At 38.3% G+C, this 20,785-nt stretch overlaps 1 protein-coding gene across 1 annotated transcript in view; it reads right to left on the reverse strand.

Annotated features, from left to right (window-relative positions):
* LOC124798902 (spatacsin) overlaps window positions 1–20,785 on the reverse strand; it is a 369,496-nt gene that overhangs the window by 129,092 nt on the left and 219,619 nt on the right. The window contains exons 19-23 of the mRNA XM_047262433.1: window positions 16,445–16,645; window positions 16,213–16,332; window positions 12,827–13,004; window positions 12,507–12,724; window positions 1,022–1,185 (exon numbers count right to left, since the gene is read on the reverse strand). Of these exons, the coding sequence (XP_047118389.1) occupies window positions 1,022–1,185; window positions 12,507–12,724; window positions 12,827–13,004; window positions 16,213–16,332; window positions 16,445–16,645 (881 nt within the window). The remainder of the gene's footprint in view (window positions 1–1,021; window positions 1,186–12,506; window positions 12,725–12,826; window positions 13,005–16,212; window positions 16,333–16,444; window positions 16,646–20,785) is intronic.

Raw genomic sequence — 20,785 nt, forward strand, 5'->3', positions numbered from 1 at the left:
GCAATGCTTAATCACGTACAGTGCAAGCTGTTAATGATTTGTTTGACTAAGTGCTATACCACCTACTGCACTCCCCTGAGTCAAATTCGATTTCTAAACTGAAGGAAACACTTCACGGCATTCGCTTCAGAACTGCTACAAATTCATCGTGCAATAGACCCTGCAGCTCGAACTGTCAACACAACTGGCACTGCTAAGAGTATCTTACGCCTTCCACATCACTGGCAATGGGTTATACACAATGCTTGTGACTACTTTGAAGGTCAGTAAAACTTTGAAACACGTATCTATTTTGTACAAGCTGTATATAAATAGTTGCCACTATTAAAGTTCCAACCCTCGTATAAGCATCACTGCTGACTTCATCAACAGACTTGAGTCACACCAAGTGAGCAACTTGGACATTTTTGTCAGTTTTGGCGTGGTCTCACATCTTACAAGGGTTCCACACACAAGGTCACTGATTCTGATCCACTATAAATTTCAGGTGAGCATCACTGTTTTGTTTCCAAATACTCTTTCCTCAACTTTGCTTGTATTTAACAGTGAACTTTTTGAAAAGAATGAGGGATCACCATATGTAAGCTCTCTCTCTTTATCAGTGGGAACCTTGCTTTATCAATAGAGTTTAAGGAGAGAGTACTGACATCAGCAGCCTGTTTATCAACCATTTAGTCTGCAACAGCTTGCAACATATGGATGAAGCTGTAAATACAGATGTTGCCCAGCTGAGATATAGTTTTAGGAAATGAACCCTGACTGGCAGTATTCTCAAAATTTTATCACGTACAACAGGAAAACATTAACCAGTTTTTTGCATCTACTTTCTCATTTTCTTTTTATTAATCTTTATAGAAATGAGTATGAGAGATATGATGTCCATGAATTCACTGCCATATCCTTTACAAACAGGAAAATTGTTATTTGTGCATCTTGCTGAAATGTTTGCAAGTTGCAGTTTTCATAAGCATACTGATTGCGTTATTGCATCACATCTGATACAATATGACAACAGGCTTACCTCTCTGTGAGTGTTTTTGCAGCTTGCGAACATTTGCGAAAGAACTCTGCGACTAGTGCTGCATTTACTTGTTCATCTGAAAATATGTTGTGCCATTTTTTCCAGAAATCTTCTACATCTTCAATATTTTCAGATTGGTTTAATGCAGTATAATCATACAAACACTGAAAAATTAAATGGAGTTGAAGTTTGTATACTAAACATTACCAAAAATTTATAATCATTTTCTTTCCTTCAAAACAATTTCTTCTGTCACCTCAACTTTTGCTAATGAGTGAGAAAACGAGACGATAAGACTGGTACCAGTGACATAAATCTCTTAATTATTGATTTAATAACATACAGAAAAATAAAGTAAATTTTTGTTCTATTATCTTATACTACTGTTTATATAACATGATCATTCAGTAGAAACATTACATGTGAAATACAGGAAATAAGTAAATTTGTGATGAGCTAGAATTTTTTTGTCATTTCATGTTCTTCATGAAATTATCTTCAAAGCACATATTATAATTGTAAAAATCTTTTGTACAAAAACACTTTAATGTGTTTACTGAAAATTAAGTATTTTTATTTCATTAAGGAAATTTTCATCAACTTTGCAAACATCACAAGCAAACACAAAAGTAATTAGGTAATATGTTTTGTTGGGAATAACAGCATTAGTCAATTATTTGCATGATTAAAATTGGGTTTTGTTAAGTAACAGAAACCTTTTTACAAAATTATTTTTATTAAAATGTGTAAATGACAGTTTTTGGGAAAAACTATGGCTGTCTGAATATTAATACACAAATTATAACAGATTGGTATAATTTTTAAGATTAATAATAAAAGTAATTTCATGTGATTCAATAGTCTTGTGCAAGTCTTTCAATTAAGATGTCCCTTTCTCACAGTTAATGAAAATAATAAAAATTCAGTAATTTTAAGTTGGAAATTGTTGCTAGTTATGATCTTAATCAAAATATTGTTATAAATGTGAAAATTCAAAATATGTAAGCCAATGCAACACTTTTCATAGAGAAGTTACATTGTGTAGAATGCAAATGACTGTTAATGATTACTCTTAGAGAACAGTAGATTTGCACTGCTCAGTACAATAAGCTATTTAGTAGCTCTTCAATCTCCCATTAATCTCCAATTAATTTTGTTAACGAGTCTGTCTTTAGCATGCAGTCTGACAATTCAAGGCCTTCGCCTGCGACCACAGCTATCTGCATTACAGGTATGGTCTGCACATTGCCACTGCTCTGGCTCCTTAGGGGTGACCTCATTGACAGACACAGACAGGCATGGTGTATCAACCATAACGAGCTGGACTGTGTTCAAAACACAACAGTCTGTTTTGATGTGGAACTACAGTCAGCACCACAGAAACATGCTGCACTTGCTTTGTCATGAGAGGCATTACCCTCGAGACCAGTGATGTGTGCATCCCAGACAATAGTGCCACAATCAGAAGCACCACTCTGTTACAATGATTCATGTGCTTTCCAAGAATTGACCAGACATCACTCTGTCAGGCATGTATTTATGAGAAGGGTCTGCCATTCTCTGGAAGTTTAATTTGCAGAGTCACTTCATGCAATTCCATAACAGAGCAAATGCCAGGATTTACAAAACATGGTTCTGGCAGCAGTTTGTTCTGGAAGATACAGAACTGCAGTCACTATAAGCAGCCAGATTTCACCCTGCGAACTTTTCTCCCTCTGACTTGGCCTCCCACACATTCGGTGCTCCAAGACTAGTATTTTTGTTTGGAACTCAGACCGTCAACTTTGATCAACTACCCTTCTGAAAAGACTCTGACACTTCCTGAACAGGTGTGCTAAATGAATGTACGATGTATTAGCCCTACTGTACACTAGTTCAGTGACTCCTGTCATTGTGATTCCTTCTGGGGAACTTATGATCTTTCAAACACTTTTCTGAACTGAGACTAAATAATCCTTATTGTTCGTGACTCATTGATTTGTGGTTAAGTCCAGTCAGCACACTAAGTCAATGACGAATGAGTTTGTTTGTATTTTTGCATTTTTGTGTGGAATGAAAATAAATGCTAACTGACTATAACCAGGGAAACCAGTTATTGAGTATGTGCTACCATGAAGTACACATCAATTTTAGCAATGAAGATTTTTTTAAGGGTCATTTTGCCATACATGTTCCAGTGTGCTAAGCAAGTTTTCTTGTTCCACCATGGCAACATAGAAACAAGATGAGCTGTACAGTTCATGATGACACATGACAATATGCTTTTCACTTAAACCACTCTGTTGCCCACACCTGTCAAGTTCTTCTATGCCTTAACCCTGATGTAAGTACACATACCTTACCTTATGTTCAGCTAAAATTCCAACTTAATGTCAATTGTGCTTCACACTGCTATTTGTATTTTTGCACACATGCATGCCCTACACTTACTGAAGTGTCTTCAATGGCACAGCAGGACTCTCAGCCAGTCCTCAGTGCCACCACGCACCATTAAATTCTAAGTTGTCCTCCATGATGCAACAGGGCTCCATGCTGGTCCTGCCTCTTCAAATTCTTAGTGCCCCACACCACATGCTCCACCATCCCTGATGTCGGCTGTGATATTCCTGGACTCCCAGCCCACCACTGCCCATTGTGTGGTGGAAGCCCACAGCATTTCAGCTGCCACAGAACTGACTCATGTCCTCCAATCACAACATATTTACTACCATTCATTTTAAGGCACTTTTGGATGATTAGACACCTCTGGGTACTACAGTCGTGCATGACCAAGTAAGCAAGCACAAAATGAGAGGTGCACTGAGCACAGCATAACTGGATAGGCTGCCTGCACCACTAGTCACGCCCAAGCATAGAAGCCATGATCACATTCTAAGTAATGTTTGATTCCGTGTTTGCATGTAGCCCTGCAGCATGAGGAAGCCAGCACACTAAGAATTAAGATTGAAACCAACATGTACACACTGAAGAAAAGGGATGGTATAAGAAATGATGTATGGAATAAATATCTATTGGCTGTAGACAAAATCATAAAGTCTACTGGATACATGTACTGTATAAACTGCTCTTCATTATTGTGTTTTGGCTTGGGTAGGATTTGCTTAAAGAAACACAGTTTTAACCAATTTTACACTGACACATCTTCTTCAGGGATACTGGCAGTAACAGAAAATAGTATAACAGCAAAGTGACTTGCAATGTGTGCCGAAAACATGAGATCTTTTAATATTGTTTCTCGTGAAGGTTTCAAAAAAGTAGGCCAAGAATGACTAGTTCTGGGTGCACAATATGGAGAAGTCAGCATCTGAGATGGCATGGCACATTTCTTTACTGTAAGCAGAAATATCAAAGAATAGGCTGATGTGATTTGAAAGAACATAATGCCTTGGGTTACTATTGAAGTTATTAATAAAGCATGTGATGCAACAGTTAATAAGTGGATTGGTTTGCATAATCAGATGCATTATTCAACCCTTATGGCACATTACATAATCACAGATTTGTCTGTTGTGAATAATGTTTTATTTACAACTAAATTTGTCTTATAAAGAAGACATAAGTACATATTATGAAAGAAACAGAAGAAAGGATGGACGATTGGGACATTTCACCTGACACGTTGCATAATTTTGTTTGTGTCACTGGCAAAGGTACCAATACAATAAAAGGCTTCAAAAATCGAAAAAGGGTTCTTTGAGCTACTCATTGTATAAGCACAGTATTTAGCTAAATTTTTGTTGAGGATAGCACCTTGTCAAATCATGCCCCGCACTTCGCAGATCAACTAAATACTGCAAAACTGTACGGTACATGAAGTGGCCTCTCCTCATATTTGAAACAAGAAATGTGTACATGCTGGAACAGCTTGTTTACTATACTAGAATCTTTACACACTCAATATAATGAAGTTGCTGCTTTAGTATAGAAAACAATTGCTGTTATTTATTCTAGTGCTATGATATTGAACTTTCAGGAAGGTGAATTAGAAGATGAAAAAGAACTTACAATCAAGTCAGTCAGTTCTTTGGTTTCACTAACTTCTACAAATCTGGACTGTCAATGACAATGAGTGCGAAGTGAGTTTAATTAGTGCAATTAGAAGTACTGTTTCACTCTGACATGAGGAAAGGATAGATCTGTAATGAAATAGTGTTACTGGTGTGTACTGATAGATACGTATTTTTAACAGGAGTTGCAATGTATTAAAAACCAAACTCTGACTTTCCTATGTGAGGAGGTTACAATTACTTAGAAGCATAAAACTTCTATGTTGTTTTAGCCATCTTTTTGTGATCTGAATATGCTTGATGCAAATGGAAAGAAGGAAACTCTTACCAGTCAGCAACAAATATGTGCAAGTTAAGCACGTACAACATGCAACCATTACCACAATCATTTTTGTATAGTTAGTGCATAGTCCCTTATAGCCAGATGGAAGTATTACAATTCATATAATAATCCATGAAAGTAAGGCACATGTTTTTTTGGTTATGACTTCATGATTTCCATATCAGTTCTGTATTACCATTCTCTCTTTTCTTTATTAACAGAGAGCCTTTAAGTGTAGTAGCATCACCATGTAGAAAGAAGGATCTTTTCATGGGTTTACACTTCAATGCACCCCAGTGATAATGATGACATCTTAAAGTGGTGGAGCAGGCCAGACTCAGCTGCAGTCGTAAGACATATTTTATGTATTCCAAGCAACAAGCGAAACTAGTAAACAGTGTTTTAATAGCACTGACGTGTTATTAACAAATCACCACAACCAATTAAATCCTGAACATGTCAGTGAAATACTACTCCTTAAAAATAACTTCAGCTTTTATTCTCTTGCAAACAAGTGAAAAATGTAAAAGTTATGGCTATAAATATATAAAGTTCTTCACATGTTTTCTTTTCAAAGATACCTGTCTTCTAGAATTCAAGAATAGTATTTAATTAAAAATGAACATTATTTCCTGTTAATGACAAGCAGAATAAATCCTCTGTTTGAAAGTGAGTTTTATATTTTTTCTATGATTCTCTGGAAATAACAAATTATTTTCCATGTGCAGTATGATGTGAAGCCTGATCAGGCTCAGTTATTTGAATGCCCACACTGCAAACAACAGACACGGAGTGAGTATGTGGCCGAGCAGAGCCACGTCAGACATGTCACTAGCAGCTTGGTTGCCCCTTTTAGCAGGCAATCATACCGTATTTACACGAATCTAAGCCGCACTAGAATCTAAGCCTCACCTGAAAAATGAGACTCGAAATCAAGGAAAAAAAAATTTCCCTAATCTAAGCCACACCTGAAATTTGAGACTCGAAATTCAAGGGTAGAAAAAAGTTTTCGGCCGCACCTCCAAATCGAAACAAAGTTGGTCCATTTTAATACGAAACACAATTTAGGTCGAATGAATGACGATACAGCTACAGTAGTTTGGTTCAAGTCGTAAGCTTAGCAGTTAAGCTTTACCAGGTAGCCATTCCTATGCGTCAGGCGATCCGTCCATATTAATACGGGTACCCTTCCTTTTTCACGTGCTTCGTCTGGTTTGCATAGATTGCTTATTTTTATTTGATCTCATAAGTGCCGTTCTCTTTGTTATAGGTGTTTATGTCACTCTAAGCTGAAAATGTATTACTGTACCATGTCATGCATTGTTTGTCGCATTCTGATAATGAGTGTTTACGGCCTGTCACCATTCGCGGCATGGCTTGCTTTTGTGCGCGCTACCGCCGCTCACAATGAAAAAAGGAGAGGAATTGTCTCATTAGCGAAACAATGGCAAGAGACTGCTATTTGTTGTTACTTACACTGCTGCTTTCTTTGATAGTGATCAACAAGAACCAAATAATAGACTGTGTATGATAGAAGATGTTCTGAACGAGAGTTTAGCAAAAATTAGTACATTACATTCTGCACAGAAATTAGTCATCTTAGATTTAAAAATCTAGTCAATTGCCGTGCTTCATTTCTGACTGTATCACTATTAGGTATAAGAATAATATGAATATAAACATGACATAATATGTATATTCTTCCGCGTTTGCTGTTGTCTCACTCTAGTTTCGTAGTTTATTAGGCAGACAGGATTTAAATGAGATAGCAGCAAACACGAAAGAATACATGGCAAAATGTTTATATTCATATTATGCTTATGGTGAAGAGAATACTGGATGTGATTCACAATTCATAAAAGTTCCTATTAGCAACCATCTTTTCTCACAGGTAGGAAAAAATTCAGAATGTAGAGTTGGCCATATTGCTATGCTAAATGAACATAAAACTTATTAACCTACTGTAAACTAATTCAGTGACTCCTGTCATCGTGATTCCTTCCCTTTAAGCACTTTCAGGGACAGACTAAATAATCTTTATTGTTTATGAATAATTAATTTGTGGTTAAGTTTAATCAGCACATTAAGTCAATGCTGAACAGGTTTGTTTGTATTTTTGCATTTTTGTGTGGAATGAAAGTGAACACTAATTGACTACAACCAGTGTCAGTCTGTTATTGAGTGTGTACTACCACATAGGACACATCACTGTTAGTTTTCAGTGAGATGGTTTTCTGTATTCTGAATTAATAATGTCGAATAAAACACAGAGAATGAATGTGTGGAATTACTAACCCACTTCAAAAAGAAAATTCAACTATAAAATGAGTATATGGAATAATAGGAAAAGCCAAGAAGAAAGGAGACAAGATATAATGAAACTCAACATAGCTTTTTCATCTGTAACAAGAATAAGGTAAGTAAGTTTTGTATTGAGAGGGGGGGGGGGGGGGGGGAGGGAGGCCAGAGGGAGGAATACACTGAATCAAATGAACATTAAACCAAAAAAATTAGGAAATTGTGAGACAGAATCGCTGGCGGGAAATCACCTACAAGAGGTAACATAGATATGAAAGAAACTGATAATACAACCCAAACTTTCAGAACTATTGGTTCCTACCTTGGGGAGGAAAGAAGGATAAGTTTTGGATGGCTAAAAAGGAAGGGCAGGTCATTCAGGCCACAGCATAAGAGGAGCTCCCCTATAGTGAGAACAATGAAGTGAAGGGGGAGGAGTCGGAGAGAGTAGGAGGTTAGAACTGATCAATTTTTACTTTTATGTATGCGTATTGGCAGTATTTCGTACTTTCTTACAATATTTATAATGTGCAATTAATTGCACTTTGGAAAATTGAAATATGAAGCCAAATTAGTTTAAACTGATATTGTAGCTGAGAAGTAGGAACTTACTCAATCCAAAAATTTTAGGCCCTCAAACGTGCAGTACTTCCCTGTGTTCTTTAGCATCATTTTCATATTTACCAGGAAATAAAAGCACTGGATATCAAAAACTGTACTGTCAAGGTAAGAGCTATTCCGGTATTTATGAACGCACGCACACACACACACACACACACACACACACACACACACCTGCAAACCACCATAAAAAAGGAGTTCTATTGATTATAAACATTATGGCAGAAGAAAATGATAAGGGGTAATCAGGCAGTGGGGAGCAAGAAATTCACATCACTTTGCATACAGAAGAAAGGAGAACATGATTTTCTGTGCAGTTGGAGTTATGGTACTAACAGCTTATACCTGGCAAAAATTACATTACGAAGTAGAGAGCAAATTCTGGGAGCATATAGTCTGTTAAGTAAAATCCTGGTCAACTACATCAATAGAAAAATGTATTTGACAACAAAGTAAAACAAATACATACACTGTATATGAACAAAATAAAAATGCAATGTACATCCAGTCACCTACAGTGCCATCTGAATATTCCTTGAAACCATGTTTTCTGCATATTTACGTGGAAGAGACCTCCAAATGCATTGAATTTGCATTGGCAGCTATTTCACAGTGAATTTTACTTGTGCACAATGCATGGGTTTCCCACAAAAAGGTTAATAACCATTTTTTCCACTTTTCGAGTCACTTTACCGATTGAGCCATGTTATTCAAAGTTAACCATGTCTTTAACCATTTTATAGCAAGTTACCCACTTCTGTACAAGTTACTTTGATTTACCCATATATTTAGACACTGCAGCATTACTCATTTTCGTAACTTTCGGGTGGCTACAGAGAAACGCAGCCTCAAAAAAAGAAGTGTAAGTTGCACTCATGTCTCTTTCTGAGTACCTCAGTCAAGAATTCAAAGTAAACTAATGATTATGGACACTGCATGAGGACAAAGGTTTCCTCTATTGGGTTATGAAACAAGTAAGGCAATATCCTTTACCATCTGTTTGTAATGTTGACCACATTAACAGACTGTATATACAGTACAAAAATATCAAGTTAATTGAAAGATTAGCTACGTATTTTATACTGGCATGCTCACCAACAAGTTATCAGTAAGTTTACATGGCTGTCAGCTAGTACACTGGTAATACCCAATATACTTTCGTTGAGCATGATCTGAACATAACAGCTGGGCCACAAGCATCTGTTTCAATACTCAGGTGATTTGGATGTTTAATCTTGACACACCAACACATATCTTACCCATCATCCACCAGGTCTTAATTTACATTAGGCTCTTCATCCTTTGTTTCTCCCTAAAAGTTTTCCCCCCTCTTTACTAAATGTGTTCTCCATCATCACTATTTCTATGTTCCAATAACTGTGTTTGACTCCTTACTGATTTTTTTGCCTTAAATTTATCAGCAATCAACAAATCATTAACACTAATGTGGTGCATTTTTTATATTTTGGTTGCTAGAGCACTGTTATTTTGTAATCAGGACTGATACCATGTACTTCTCACTTATATCCTTATATGCCTGGTTTTGATCATATTAAACAGTCGTCTTCACACCAATTCATCCTTATTGAGCATTGTTTAGCATCACTGCTTATTGATTTGAAGAAATGAATGATATAAAACTGATCATCTAGGTCTACAGATATGACTGTTTCAGAATTTTTTTTAAACAAATTTAGTAGAAATCATGGATGTCTCCTTATGATTACAGTGTGGAGAGAAAAGTCATGAAGCCATAAAATTGCTTGAGCATTTACCCACTGTCTTAGAACATAAGAAACAATGAAGATTAAAGAAAAAAATCAAATATGATTTAGAATTCATGTAAGAGTCTTAATAGGTAATACTGTAGTGCATTTTCTTTCTTTCTGCAAAGACGGTGCTAGAATTAAGTTCAGTTGTCACAACAGTGCAATAAAATAGGCTTATAGAAAGCTATGTAAAGGGCCACAATGTAGCCACAGAAACAGTTGAAAGATAAATATATACACTGACCTTCTGACATAAGAATGTGTTCAGCATCATAATAAACTGTTGTTCAATGGGAATATGGAACAAGCATTAAATCACACTAAACCAAATTCTCAGCACTTTTGTGTGCAAGAATGTAGACTATCCAAATACAGACATTCTTTCCCAGAGTAAAGACGGTAAAGGAACAGGATTACATGGTTATATAAAGCACAGGTACTGAATAGCCCAAGCCAACTGGGATGAAAACTGGTGGATTGTTGAGAGTAGAAAATAAGAGAATACCCAAGCCAAATTTGAATGAGACTGAAACATGGAAATTTGTTAATAATCTCCTGAAGTACATGTAATGAAAAGAATCATTTCAACATAACAAGAATGTCTTGCAATAATATTTTATGAGGATACAATGATCTGTAGACCACAAACACTGGTGCTATGTATAAGTGAAAGTAGAAGATACCAGCATCAAATTTATTTCTTATAAGTTATACAAAGGTGATTCAAATGAAAATGTTTAAAGTGCTGTAATATTTTTAACTGTAACAATGAACAAAAAACTTATTGTCATTTTTTGTAGTAGTCTGCTTGGTGCTGATTGCACATATTCCACTGCTTAAGAAGTGCACAGATACCCTGATAAAAGAATTCTTTTGGTCATTTGTGTAGTCACTCATGCACCATGGTTTTCACCTCTTTTTCACTTCTGAAAGCCTCCCTCCCATTGCTTCTTTGAGTACACCAAACAGATGAAAGTCACTAGGAGTGAGGTCTGGTGAATAAGGAGAATGTACCAGACATTTAGATTTAATTTACTTAATAGTCTCAACTGCTTATGAGCTACATGGTCATGCTGTAGCAATACTCCTGTCAGAAGTCCTCATTGTTTACTACTGACTGCAGGGTGAAGCTGATTTTTCAGCATGTATGAACACGAAGTACTGGCTACCGTCATTCTCCTATCCATGTAATGCTCCAAAATTACTCTCTTTCCATTCCAGAAGAGAATGAGCACGACTTTTCCCACACACAGTTGAGTGTAAATTTTTTTTTTTTTGTTTTGGCGATGAGCTGTGCCACCATTGTTTGCTCGACCATTTCTTTTCTGGTTGGTGATAGTGGATCAAAGTTTCATCGCCTTTAACAATTTTTCCCAGAAATGCATCACCTTTGATGTGGAAACAATGCAAAAGTTCTTCACAGGCATCAACATGACAGTCTTTCACAATTCAGCAATCAACTGACGTAGCAACCATCTAGCAGACATCTTACTGAAGTGCAATACACTGTGAACAATATTCCGCAATGAACCAATACTAATCTTCAAACTTGTGGCAATTTTGTTCAGAGTTATGTGACTGTTTTCCTTTACAAGATCCTCCACTAATGCAATGTTCTCGTCCATCACTACGCAGTGAGCCTGCCCTGTTCTTGGGGCAGCCTCCACGGCAGTTACACCGCTTTTGAACTTCCTAGACCACTTGTAAGCTTGCTGCAAAGACAAACATGAATCTCCAAACTCCACAGTCATTCTGTGATGAATCTTGATTTGTTTGACACCTTCACCACACAAAACATGCATCACCGATCGCTGCTCAGTCACAGTGCATGTTGACAGCAGGGCAGCTATCTTGCTGCGCATGCTGCTGCCTTCTCCCACATGGCAGCATCACTCTGCCACCTGCCGGTCATTTTCTGTACCTCAAGGAACACTACTGCCACCTACCTACTCCACCACACAATTTTTGAAATTTTATGCATCTTTTAAGGTTTTCATTGGAATCAATGTTGTACCATAAAAGTGACAAACAAAAATTATTTCTACTCGATTACTGCAAAGGTATATATAAAATTACGAAGAGGCACATATAAAGTCGTCTGACTACCCATCGTAGCAACATGTCAAAGACAAATTCAAAAAGGCAGATAACAGAAATAAAACGGTCTGAGAAAAAGATTTCAGAAAAAAGATAGCAGAAGAACAAACTAATGATGATTACACTAAAGCCAATGCTACTACAGCATAATGTAGTGAGCAGAAGATGTAAATGGTTCATTCCGCCTCCCCCCCCCCCCCCCCATTTGTTGGCCACCTGCATACAATGAGATCAGTGTCAGTACAAACAAATAAACTTCATTTTGTAATATGGGTAAGATCAGTGCAAACACAAAATTTAGTACTTTTTATACTGTATTCTGCACACAGTGAAAAACAAAAATTGTGGAGCACCAAAGTTCTTAAAATTACCTGAGCAATGAAAATGTCATCTTTTGGTATCCCTGTAATTGCTGCCAAATTTAGTGCTTTCTGGTGAGATTTTTCTTGTAGAAGTTCACTTATGCAGCGCTGAATTTCTTGTTTGTGGTCATCAACATTTACTGAACAAAGGACTTCCAAATCTGGCCTGACATTACTATCTGCTAAGCACTGTACAACCTCCAGTAAATAATGAAAATCAGGTGCATCTGCACAAAAGGAAAAAAAAAATATGTTGTTTGAACAAATGAGATCAATAACGTCAACACAAGTTTACATATCTACATTATGACATATACAAAACAACAAACCTGGTAAATTATCTGAAAATCCAGAATCACGTAATGTTCGCAGAAATTGCTGCTGACAGAATGTCGATGTAAAGCAGTTAGCAGCAACAATAGCAATCAGGCGAATAGATATATATGACAGCCAATAACCATTTGTTAGGAATGCATCATCTGGTGTATCAATATCTTTGAGGGATGCCTGTAAGGATACATAAAAGTTATTGCAACCAAACAATGACGACAAATGTAGATCCATGTTGCTTTTTCCTACATGAAACATCATTATTGTGCATATAGTATAATCTGTAAGAACAGGACAATATGGTTTTGTATGTATGCAGAGAAGGATCAAACAGCTTTCTATACCAAACTTTGACATGAATGCAATTAAATGACAATGAGAAAATGAACTTTATTGCCTTGATTACATCAAGAGCTTGCAAAGATATTGGCTATGAAGTTCATTTTTTATGATTGTAAGGTATTGAAGCAGGATTTAACTACATGGAGATTCATAAAAAATTCGAAAAAGTAATCTGGTGTTTATCAGAAGTTGTAAAGTTCCTCACTTTACTTGTTAATGTCTCTCCTTGTTGATTTTTGCAACTATTGGACTCAAGCTTTACACTTTACACTTTGTTACAAAAATAAACTGATATGTGCCTAATACAAATGTGTCTCTCTCATACTTTCAAATACACTCCTGGAAATTGAAATAAGAACACCGTGAATTCATTGTCCCAGGAAGGGGAAACTTTATTGACACATTCCTGGGGTCAGATACATCACATGATCACACTGACAGAACCACAGGCACATAGACACAGGCAACAGAGCATGCACAATGTCGGCACTAGTACAGTGTATATCCACCTTTCGCAGCAATGCAGGCTGCTATTCTCCCATGGAGACGATCGTAGAGATGCTGGATGTAGTCCTGTGGAACGGCTTGCCATGCCATTTCCACCTGGCGCCTCAGTTGGACCAGCGTTCGTGCTGGACGTGCAGACCGCGTGAGACAACGCTTCATCCAGTCCCAAACATGCTCAATGGGGGACAGATCCGGAGATCTTGCTGGCCAGGGTAGTTGACTTACACCTTCTAGAGCACGTTGGGTGGCACGGGATACATGCGGACGTGCATTGTCCTGTTGGAACAGCAAGTTCCCTTGCCGGTCTAGGAATGGTAGAACGATGGGTTCGATGACGGTTTGGATGTACCGTGCACTATTCAGTGTCCCCTCGACGATCACCAGTGGTGTACGGCCAATGTAGGAGATCGCTCCCCACACCATGATGCCGGGTGTTGGCCCTGTGTGCCTCGGTCGTATGCAGTCCTGATTGTGGCGCTCACCTGCACGGCGCCAAACACGCATACGACCATCATTGGCACCAAGGCAGAAGCGACTCTCATCGCTGAAGACGACACGTCTCCATTTGTCCCTCCACTCACGCCTGTCGCGACACCACTGGAGGCGGGCTGCACGATGTTGGGGCGTGAGCGGAAGACGGCCTAACGGTGTGCGGGACCGTAGCCCAGCTTCATGGAGACGGTTGCGAATGGTCCTCGCCGATACCCCAGGAGCAACAGTGTCCCTAATTTGCTGGGAAGTGGCGGTGCAGTCCCCTACGGCACTGCGTAGGATCCTACGGTCTTGGCGTGCATCCGTGCGTCGCTGCGGTCCGGTCCCAGGTCGACGGGCACGTGCACCTTCCGCCGACCACTGGCGACAACATCGATGTACTGTGGAGACCTCACGCCCCACGTGTTGAGCAATTCGGCGGTACGTCCACCCGGCCTCCCGCATGCCCACTATATGCCCTCGCTCAAAGTCCGTCAACTGCACATACGGTTCACGTCCACGCTGTCGCGGCATGCTACCAGTGTTAAAGACTGCGATGGAGCTCCGTATGCCACGGCAAACTGGCTGACACTGACGGCGGCGGTGCACAAATGCTGCGCAGCTAGCGCCATTCGACGGCCAACACCGCGGTTCCTGGTGTGTCCGCTGTGCCGTGCGTGTGATCATTGCTTGTACAGCCCTCTCGCAGTGTCCTGAGCAAGTATGGTGGGTCTGACACACCGGTGTCAATGTGTTCTTTTTTCCATTTCCAGGAGTGTATTAATCAAAGAATGAAACATGACACTTTGAAATAATAACAGTAGATGTCAAATTACTTTGGTTTATTGTTCCTTTTGGACATAACACACTTCCTTAACAATGCCTACACTCATCCCATTTCATTTAACAGTTATTTTTGTTTCACATTCATACTGAAGCAATCATTGCTACACTACATTTCCATGTTTATAAAACTGGTAATGATGGATCATAGAAGCCTTTTTATTTACATTCTACTATCAATGTTTCTCCAATTTAATTACTGGTTCTCAAATGACACACTATATCAGCCATAAATCTATTAATACCCTATGTCTTTTCATGAAATAACTGAATTACTGAAAGACTTTCATTCCACAAACTGATGTAACGCTCTCTATTATTAATTCCACTTCCTGCCAAATTCTGCACATTACTTATCCATGAAGTGGAGGTGTGTGACCATCCTGTATGGAAGTTCAACATTGAGTCTTCTCAGCATTCCAAGAAAGTGCTTAATCACTAGCGCTGAGGCGCTGTTGTTACTATACAGCAGTACAACGCTCCCTCATAGGAAAGGCACACTCAGCTCCAAAAGTTGCAGAACCCAGCAATAAGCAAGTAGCTACATAAGGAGCAAGTTATTGATACATTATGACATCAAAGACAGCAGTACTCCTTATAAAGATATTCAAACAATATTTTTTCAGCATGTAAATTTTCACTAGTAACCTGCTTCCACTGCACCACTATCCATGCCTTCTATTCCACCAATGCACCTACTACTCTTTTCCCCTTCTCTAGGTCTCTCCTCTTCCCTTCCTCTCCCCCGGCACAGCCTCCCTACAGTGCACCTAACAGCCTTATCGTGTACCCACCAAGTCCCTGCTCGCTCCCACAGCTGCACATCATTTTCCTTCACCCAATTCCTGCTATTGCTCCCCATCCTCAACCCATGCCTTCTCCTTACTACCATCACCCACCTCAGATTGCTGTTCATGTCAGATGCTGGCAAAGCCCACTGTCAGGCCAGAGTGGCCACTGACTCAATGCCTCATCTATGTGATGAGTAGCAGCAATCTATCCCTTTCATACTGTTGTTATTCAACATGGACTTTACATTGTTTGACATTTTCTCCTGAAATGTTCTGGGCAACAGGTAAAGGCATTCAATGTGACTTTATAAAAAAAAACGAAACACCAATGCAGAAATGAAGGTGCATCAGTTGTAGCACTGTTAGAAATAAAATTGTTGGCATTCAATGCATAATATGAGGCAGTTACATCATACAAACACAAAGCTTACCTTTTTCCTCAAGTTTACACACATATTTTTGAAAAGCTTCAGAGTCACTGAACTGCCACCAAAATCTTGATTTGTAACACAGAGCCTCAAGAAGGTACTAAAGGTGCACAGAGGATTATCCTGTAAAATATGCAGTTCGCTGTTATCTTGGACATTAAAATTTGCTTATAAAAGAAAATAATGTATTACTTTTTGTTCATTTATAACATCTACAATTTTTTAAGGTATTTACCGGCAAAAATATCTTGAAACCTCTTTCTAAAGTTGGTAAGAAACGAGCTCGAACAGTTTCTTCCACTACTAACTGCAGTTCACGGTGGGTCCACAGCTGTTGTCGAAGAGCCAATTCAAGCTTTTGTGAAAGGGTGGAAGCATTTTTTGGTGGAAGTGACGAAAGCAGCCAGGTACATGTGCATTCTACAACTGATGAGGGCTGAAATGAAGAAGAATGCAAAATAATTTTTTGGAAAGTTAGTAAGCACAGAAAAAAAAAACAAAAATTAAGATTTAATGTTCCATTAAAAACAGCTCAATTGAGATGGAATATAAATATCTTTATTTCAGTACCAGTGGCAGAGTGATGGATGAAGCAGCAACTGAGTTGTGTCCTATTTAGAGGAACCAGCTCAGCATTTGTCTTACAACATTAAGGGAAACCACAGAAAACATTAATCTGTCCAGCTGGATGAGGATTTGAACCACACTTGTACTAACCATCAGCATGAATGTTGAGAATATAAAGAAAAAGATCTGAGCTAAAGCTCAAAACTGGCCTAGTTCCTAAATAAAGTAATGATTTTAATCAAACAGCCTAGTAGAAATATGATGATGTCTTTCTTTGGTCATTCGGGCTGATGAGTCATAAAAAATATCGCTACATGCTACTGACAAGATATGAGTACACCGAACATCCCATGAAGTGATGAATTCCACTAGCCAACAAGGCACCATTCAGACAGATGGTGAAGAAAGTCTCATGCCGGGGGATGCATATATGGAATGAAATACGGTCTCTCATACTAGCAGTGAATGATACAAAGTCCACTGTTTGATTATGTCCATCTGTTTTTTGCATACAAGTGTCCTGTACCTCAGCAAGCCGATATGCCATCTATCACTCCAAGATTGTCAGAATGGCTTGAACAACCTTGCAGAGACAAGAGAATGCTTATGAAGCCACCCACATCACTTAACCTCAGTCATTCTGAGCACATCCTGGGACACTAACGAGCAATATATGCTTACCTTGGATGAAGCTTCAACTTACCTCTTTCAGTTGTGAATGGTAGTTAAGCAAATATGGAATCATACAGCTCCCCAATGCCTTTGGTGTCTCAAAGAGTCCACACTGAGATACAATGTCATTTCCCTTAGATTGAAAGAGGGTGCTACAGGCAACTAAGTAGGTGCCTTTAATTCAACTACTCGTGAGTTTCTTTATTATGTTAACAGAAGAACCAAGGAAAGAAGCACGACCTTCCATAAAATGGAGCAAACAAAAATCACTATTACTAATAACCAACTACGAGTATTATTGAAGTTACTCTCATGGAAAAATGGTAGTATCTATTACAATTTATAGGTGTTTATACTGTCAAATATTACAATAATTTACTGGATTACATCATACAAGAATGCCTTCACATGCTACCAATATGATCTGAAATTTTCTCTAAGAATTATACTACAATAATACTATGACTGTACCATTTATGAAACTATATGCCATCAGTTATGGAGAAAATGACCAACAGGCAGTTAATTAATTAATTCACTCACTCACTCATTGTGTTCCACTGATGCTATCAACAAGGAGAACCTTCAGGGATGTGGAATGAGCCAAGGAACACATTAATAAAAGACAAGGAAATAAGAGAAACTTAATTTGCATACTTTATTAACAATAAACTATCACTACACTACACAATGCTATTCATGCTTATGTCAGTTAAGTTTAATCAAGCAAATTAAAAAGAAAGCTGCTATTTTGCAAAAAAATTAAAAAAAGCTGCTACTAGAAGAGTAAAAGTTACTTGAATACGATGGTAGGCCTACTTTCCAAAGAATAAGTTTATCCAATGTAAATATTGCATCCTATTTACAGCACATCGCTACCTGTCCTGCAGCTCTGCAATGAACAATGCTGTATCCCTAGTGGCTAACAGAACTTTCCAGTCCCTGAATCTAGATATTCTGATAATTTGTAGAAATATGTTTTTAATTTTACTTTGAATGGTTAGGGATTTCAAATTTCTTGCTTCATGTTAGAAGGGAGCTTACTGAACGTCTTCCTATTAGATTACATAACTCCACTCTGTTGTTAGCAACAAAAACCATTAAGAAGGGGATATGTTGGGAAGTGAGTGTAAGAATTCTGAAATTATTAAAAAGGCTTCTGCAAGAGGTACAGTTATCTACTTTACACAATATTTTTACTGTTTACTTCTGCTGAATAAATTCTTTGTCTACTTTAGGTGTACTGTCCTGAAGATAATTCCATAAGGTTACATAAAGTGAAAACATGTAAAGTAAGTCAACACTCTTGTCTTTGGGTCAAAACAATTGAAAATATTTCTAAGAGCAAGTTACACTCAATTGAGCCACTTAATTAGTTTACCTACATGTTGACTCCATTTTAACATGTTATCCAACTAGATTCCTTGGAATTTCAAACAGTGTGTTTCATTTAGTATATGATAACTGATGTGTACTTTTGGTGTTAAGAGGTCATTGTTGCTTGTTTGAAATCACATAATATGAGTCTCTGTGTGATCAGGGCACAAACTGTTAGCTTTGAACCATTTGTAGCCCTTCAGCTACCATCTTAGCTGTGTCTGGCAAGACTGAGTTCAGACACTTGTGCCAACAACAAACATCACAGATTTTTGATCACCCTAAAAAGTCATTGGAAGATTATTTACAAAGGTGAAGAACAAGAAGGGTTCCAGTTTAAACACTTTTGGGGCTGTACACATTTGATTCTCTGTGTAGTAGAATTTTGTGATCTACACAATCAAATTCTTTGGCAAGATACACCAACTGGGTACGTTTCCTTGTTTCGCTGTGCTGGTGAGCATTTTATTTTTGGGGCCTTACATTGCTTTCTCTGCTGAGAATCCTTTAGAATATCCAAGCTGAGAGTCAGTTAACAAATTCTGTTCAGTTGAATGAGTCAGTATTAAGTCATAAGACAATTTCTTAAACTCTATCCACGGGACACCACCTTATCGTAGCTCTAACTGTATGGGTGGAGGGGTTTGCACATTTGTGTGAAGCTGAGAGCTATGCCAGCACTGGCCAAGCTATTGGCAGGGTCTTCCCAGCCAGACAGATCCCAGCACATGAAACAGACAAAGTGTGTCCCACCTCTTTCCACATCCCTTTCTGTAGTCCTTTTCCCCAAAACCCTAGGACACAATGACAAAGTGGATGAAAGGGGAATATCTCACATCTGAAATGGTCATGAAAGCAGAAGAGGTTATGCCAGATAAACTGATTGTAAATGTGTTCTCTGCTGTCCTTGAGCTTGCAACAGTTTGTTCCTGTTCTGAAGTCTGAAATCACATTTCATCCCCATGTGCTCTGATGAAAGGTTACAGAATCATAATGAGTTGGTTACTTCCTCACTAGCTGAAATCCACCTCAAACAAGTCACGCAGATGGTAATTTCTCCCGCCATTTTCCTTAAAACCCAGTGGCAGTGAGCTAAGGATGCTGGTAGTAGGTTTTAGTGAAGCTGGAAGCTGTTACTATGGACCTGCACTCTGGTGGCAGCTGTGTGATGGTCTGTATCTGCAAACAGGCAGGCCTATTTAGGATCACTGTTGCCCATTTTGAATGGGGAAGGCCCTTTGAAAGGTGGGCTATACATGAATAGTCACAATTGTAACAGGCTGGGAATCCACACTCAGAAGGTTACTCCTAATTTGTGGACAGAAACCAAGAAAGAACAATACGACTATGACTATTGTAACATGGACTGTGAGGACTCTTCTACACTTAAGTGGTAACAGACCAGAAAGAAGAACAGCTCTCCTCATCCACGAGCTAGCTAGATTAGAAACAGACGTTGCTGCCTTAAGTGAAACCAATGTATCAGCTGAAGGACACATCAATGAGGCTAGTTCAGAATACACTATCTACTATAAAGGAAAGGATAAGGAAGAACCACACACCCTTGATGAAGGATTTGCAGTAAAAACAAAAACAGTGAAACAATATTGATTAACACCTACTGCTGTCAATCAAAGAATTATAATTCTTCGAATTCATCCTCACTGGAGATAGCTTTGTCTCCCTCCTCTCTGACAATGCTCCCTCTTTATCCAGTGCAGAGGATACAGACACCAGTTCTACCATCAACTGAGAAACGTTCTCTTCAAGATACTTGCTAATGATAATAACAACTGAAGACTTAAATCCTAAAAAGGGAAGAGATAATCATTTTTGGGAAGACATAATGGGTATCAAGGTGTTGGAAATGGGCTGCTACTTATTTGCCTGTGTCTGAGCATGAATTTTTTTATCACCAACACACAATTCCACTTACCTAATTGTTATAAGGCTACATGGA

The sequence above is a fragment of the Schistocerca piceifrons genome, chromosome 5 (assembly GCF_021461385.2).
Source record: "Schistocerca piceifrons isolate TAMUIC-IGC-003096 chromosome 5, iqSchPice1.1, whole genome shotgun sequence".
Classification (NCBI taxonomy): domain Eukaryota; kingdom Metazoa; phylum Arthropoda; class Insecta; order Orthoptera; family Acrididae; genus Schistocerca; species Schistocerca piceifrons.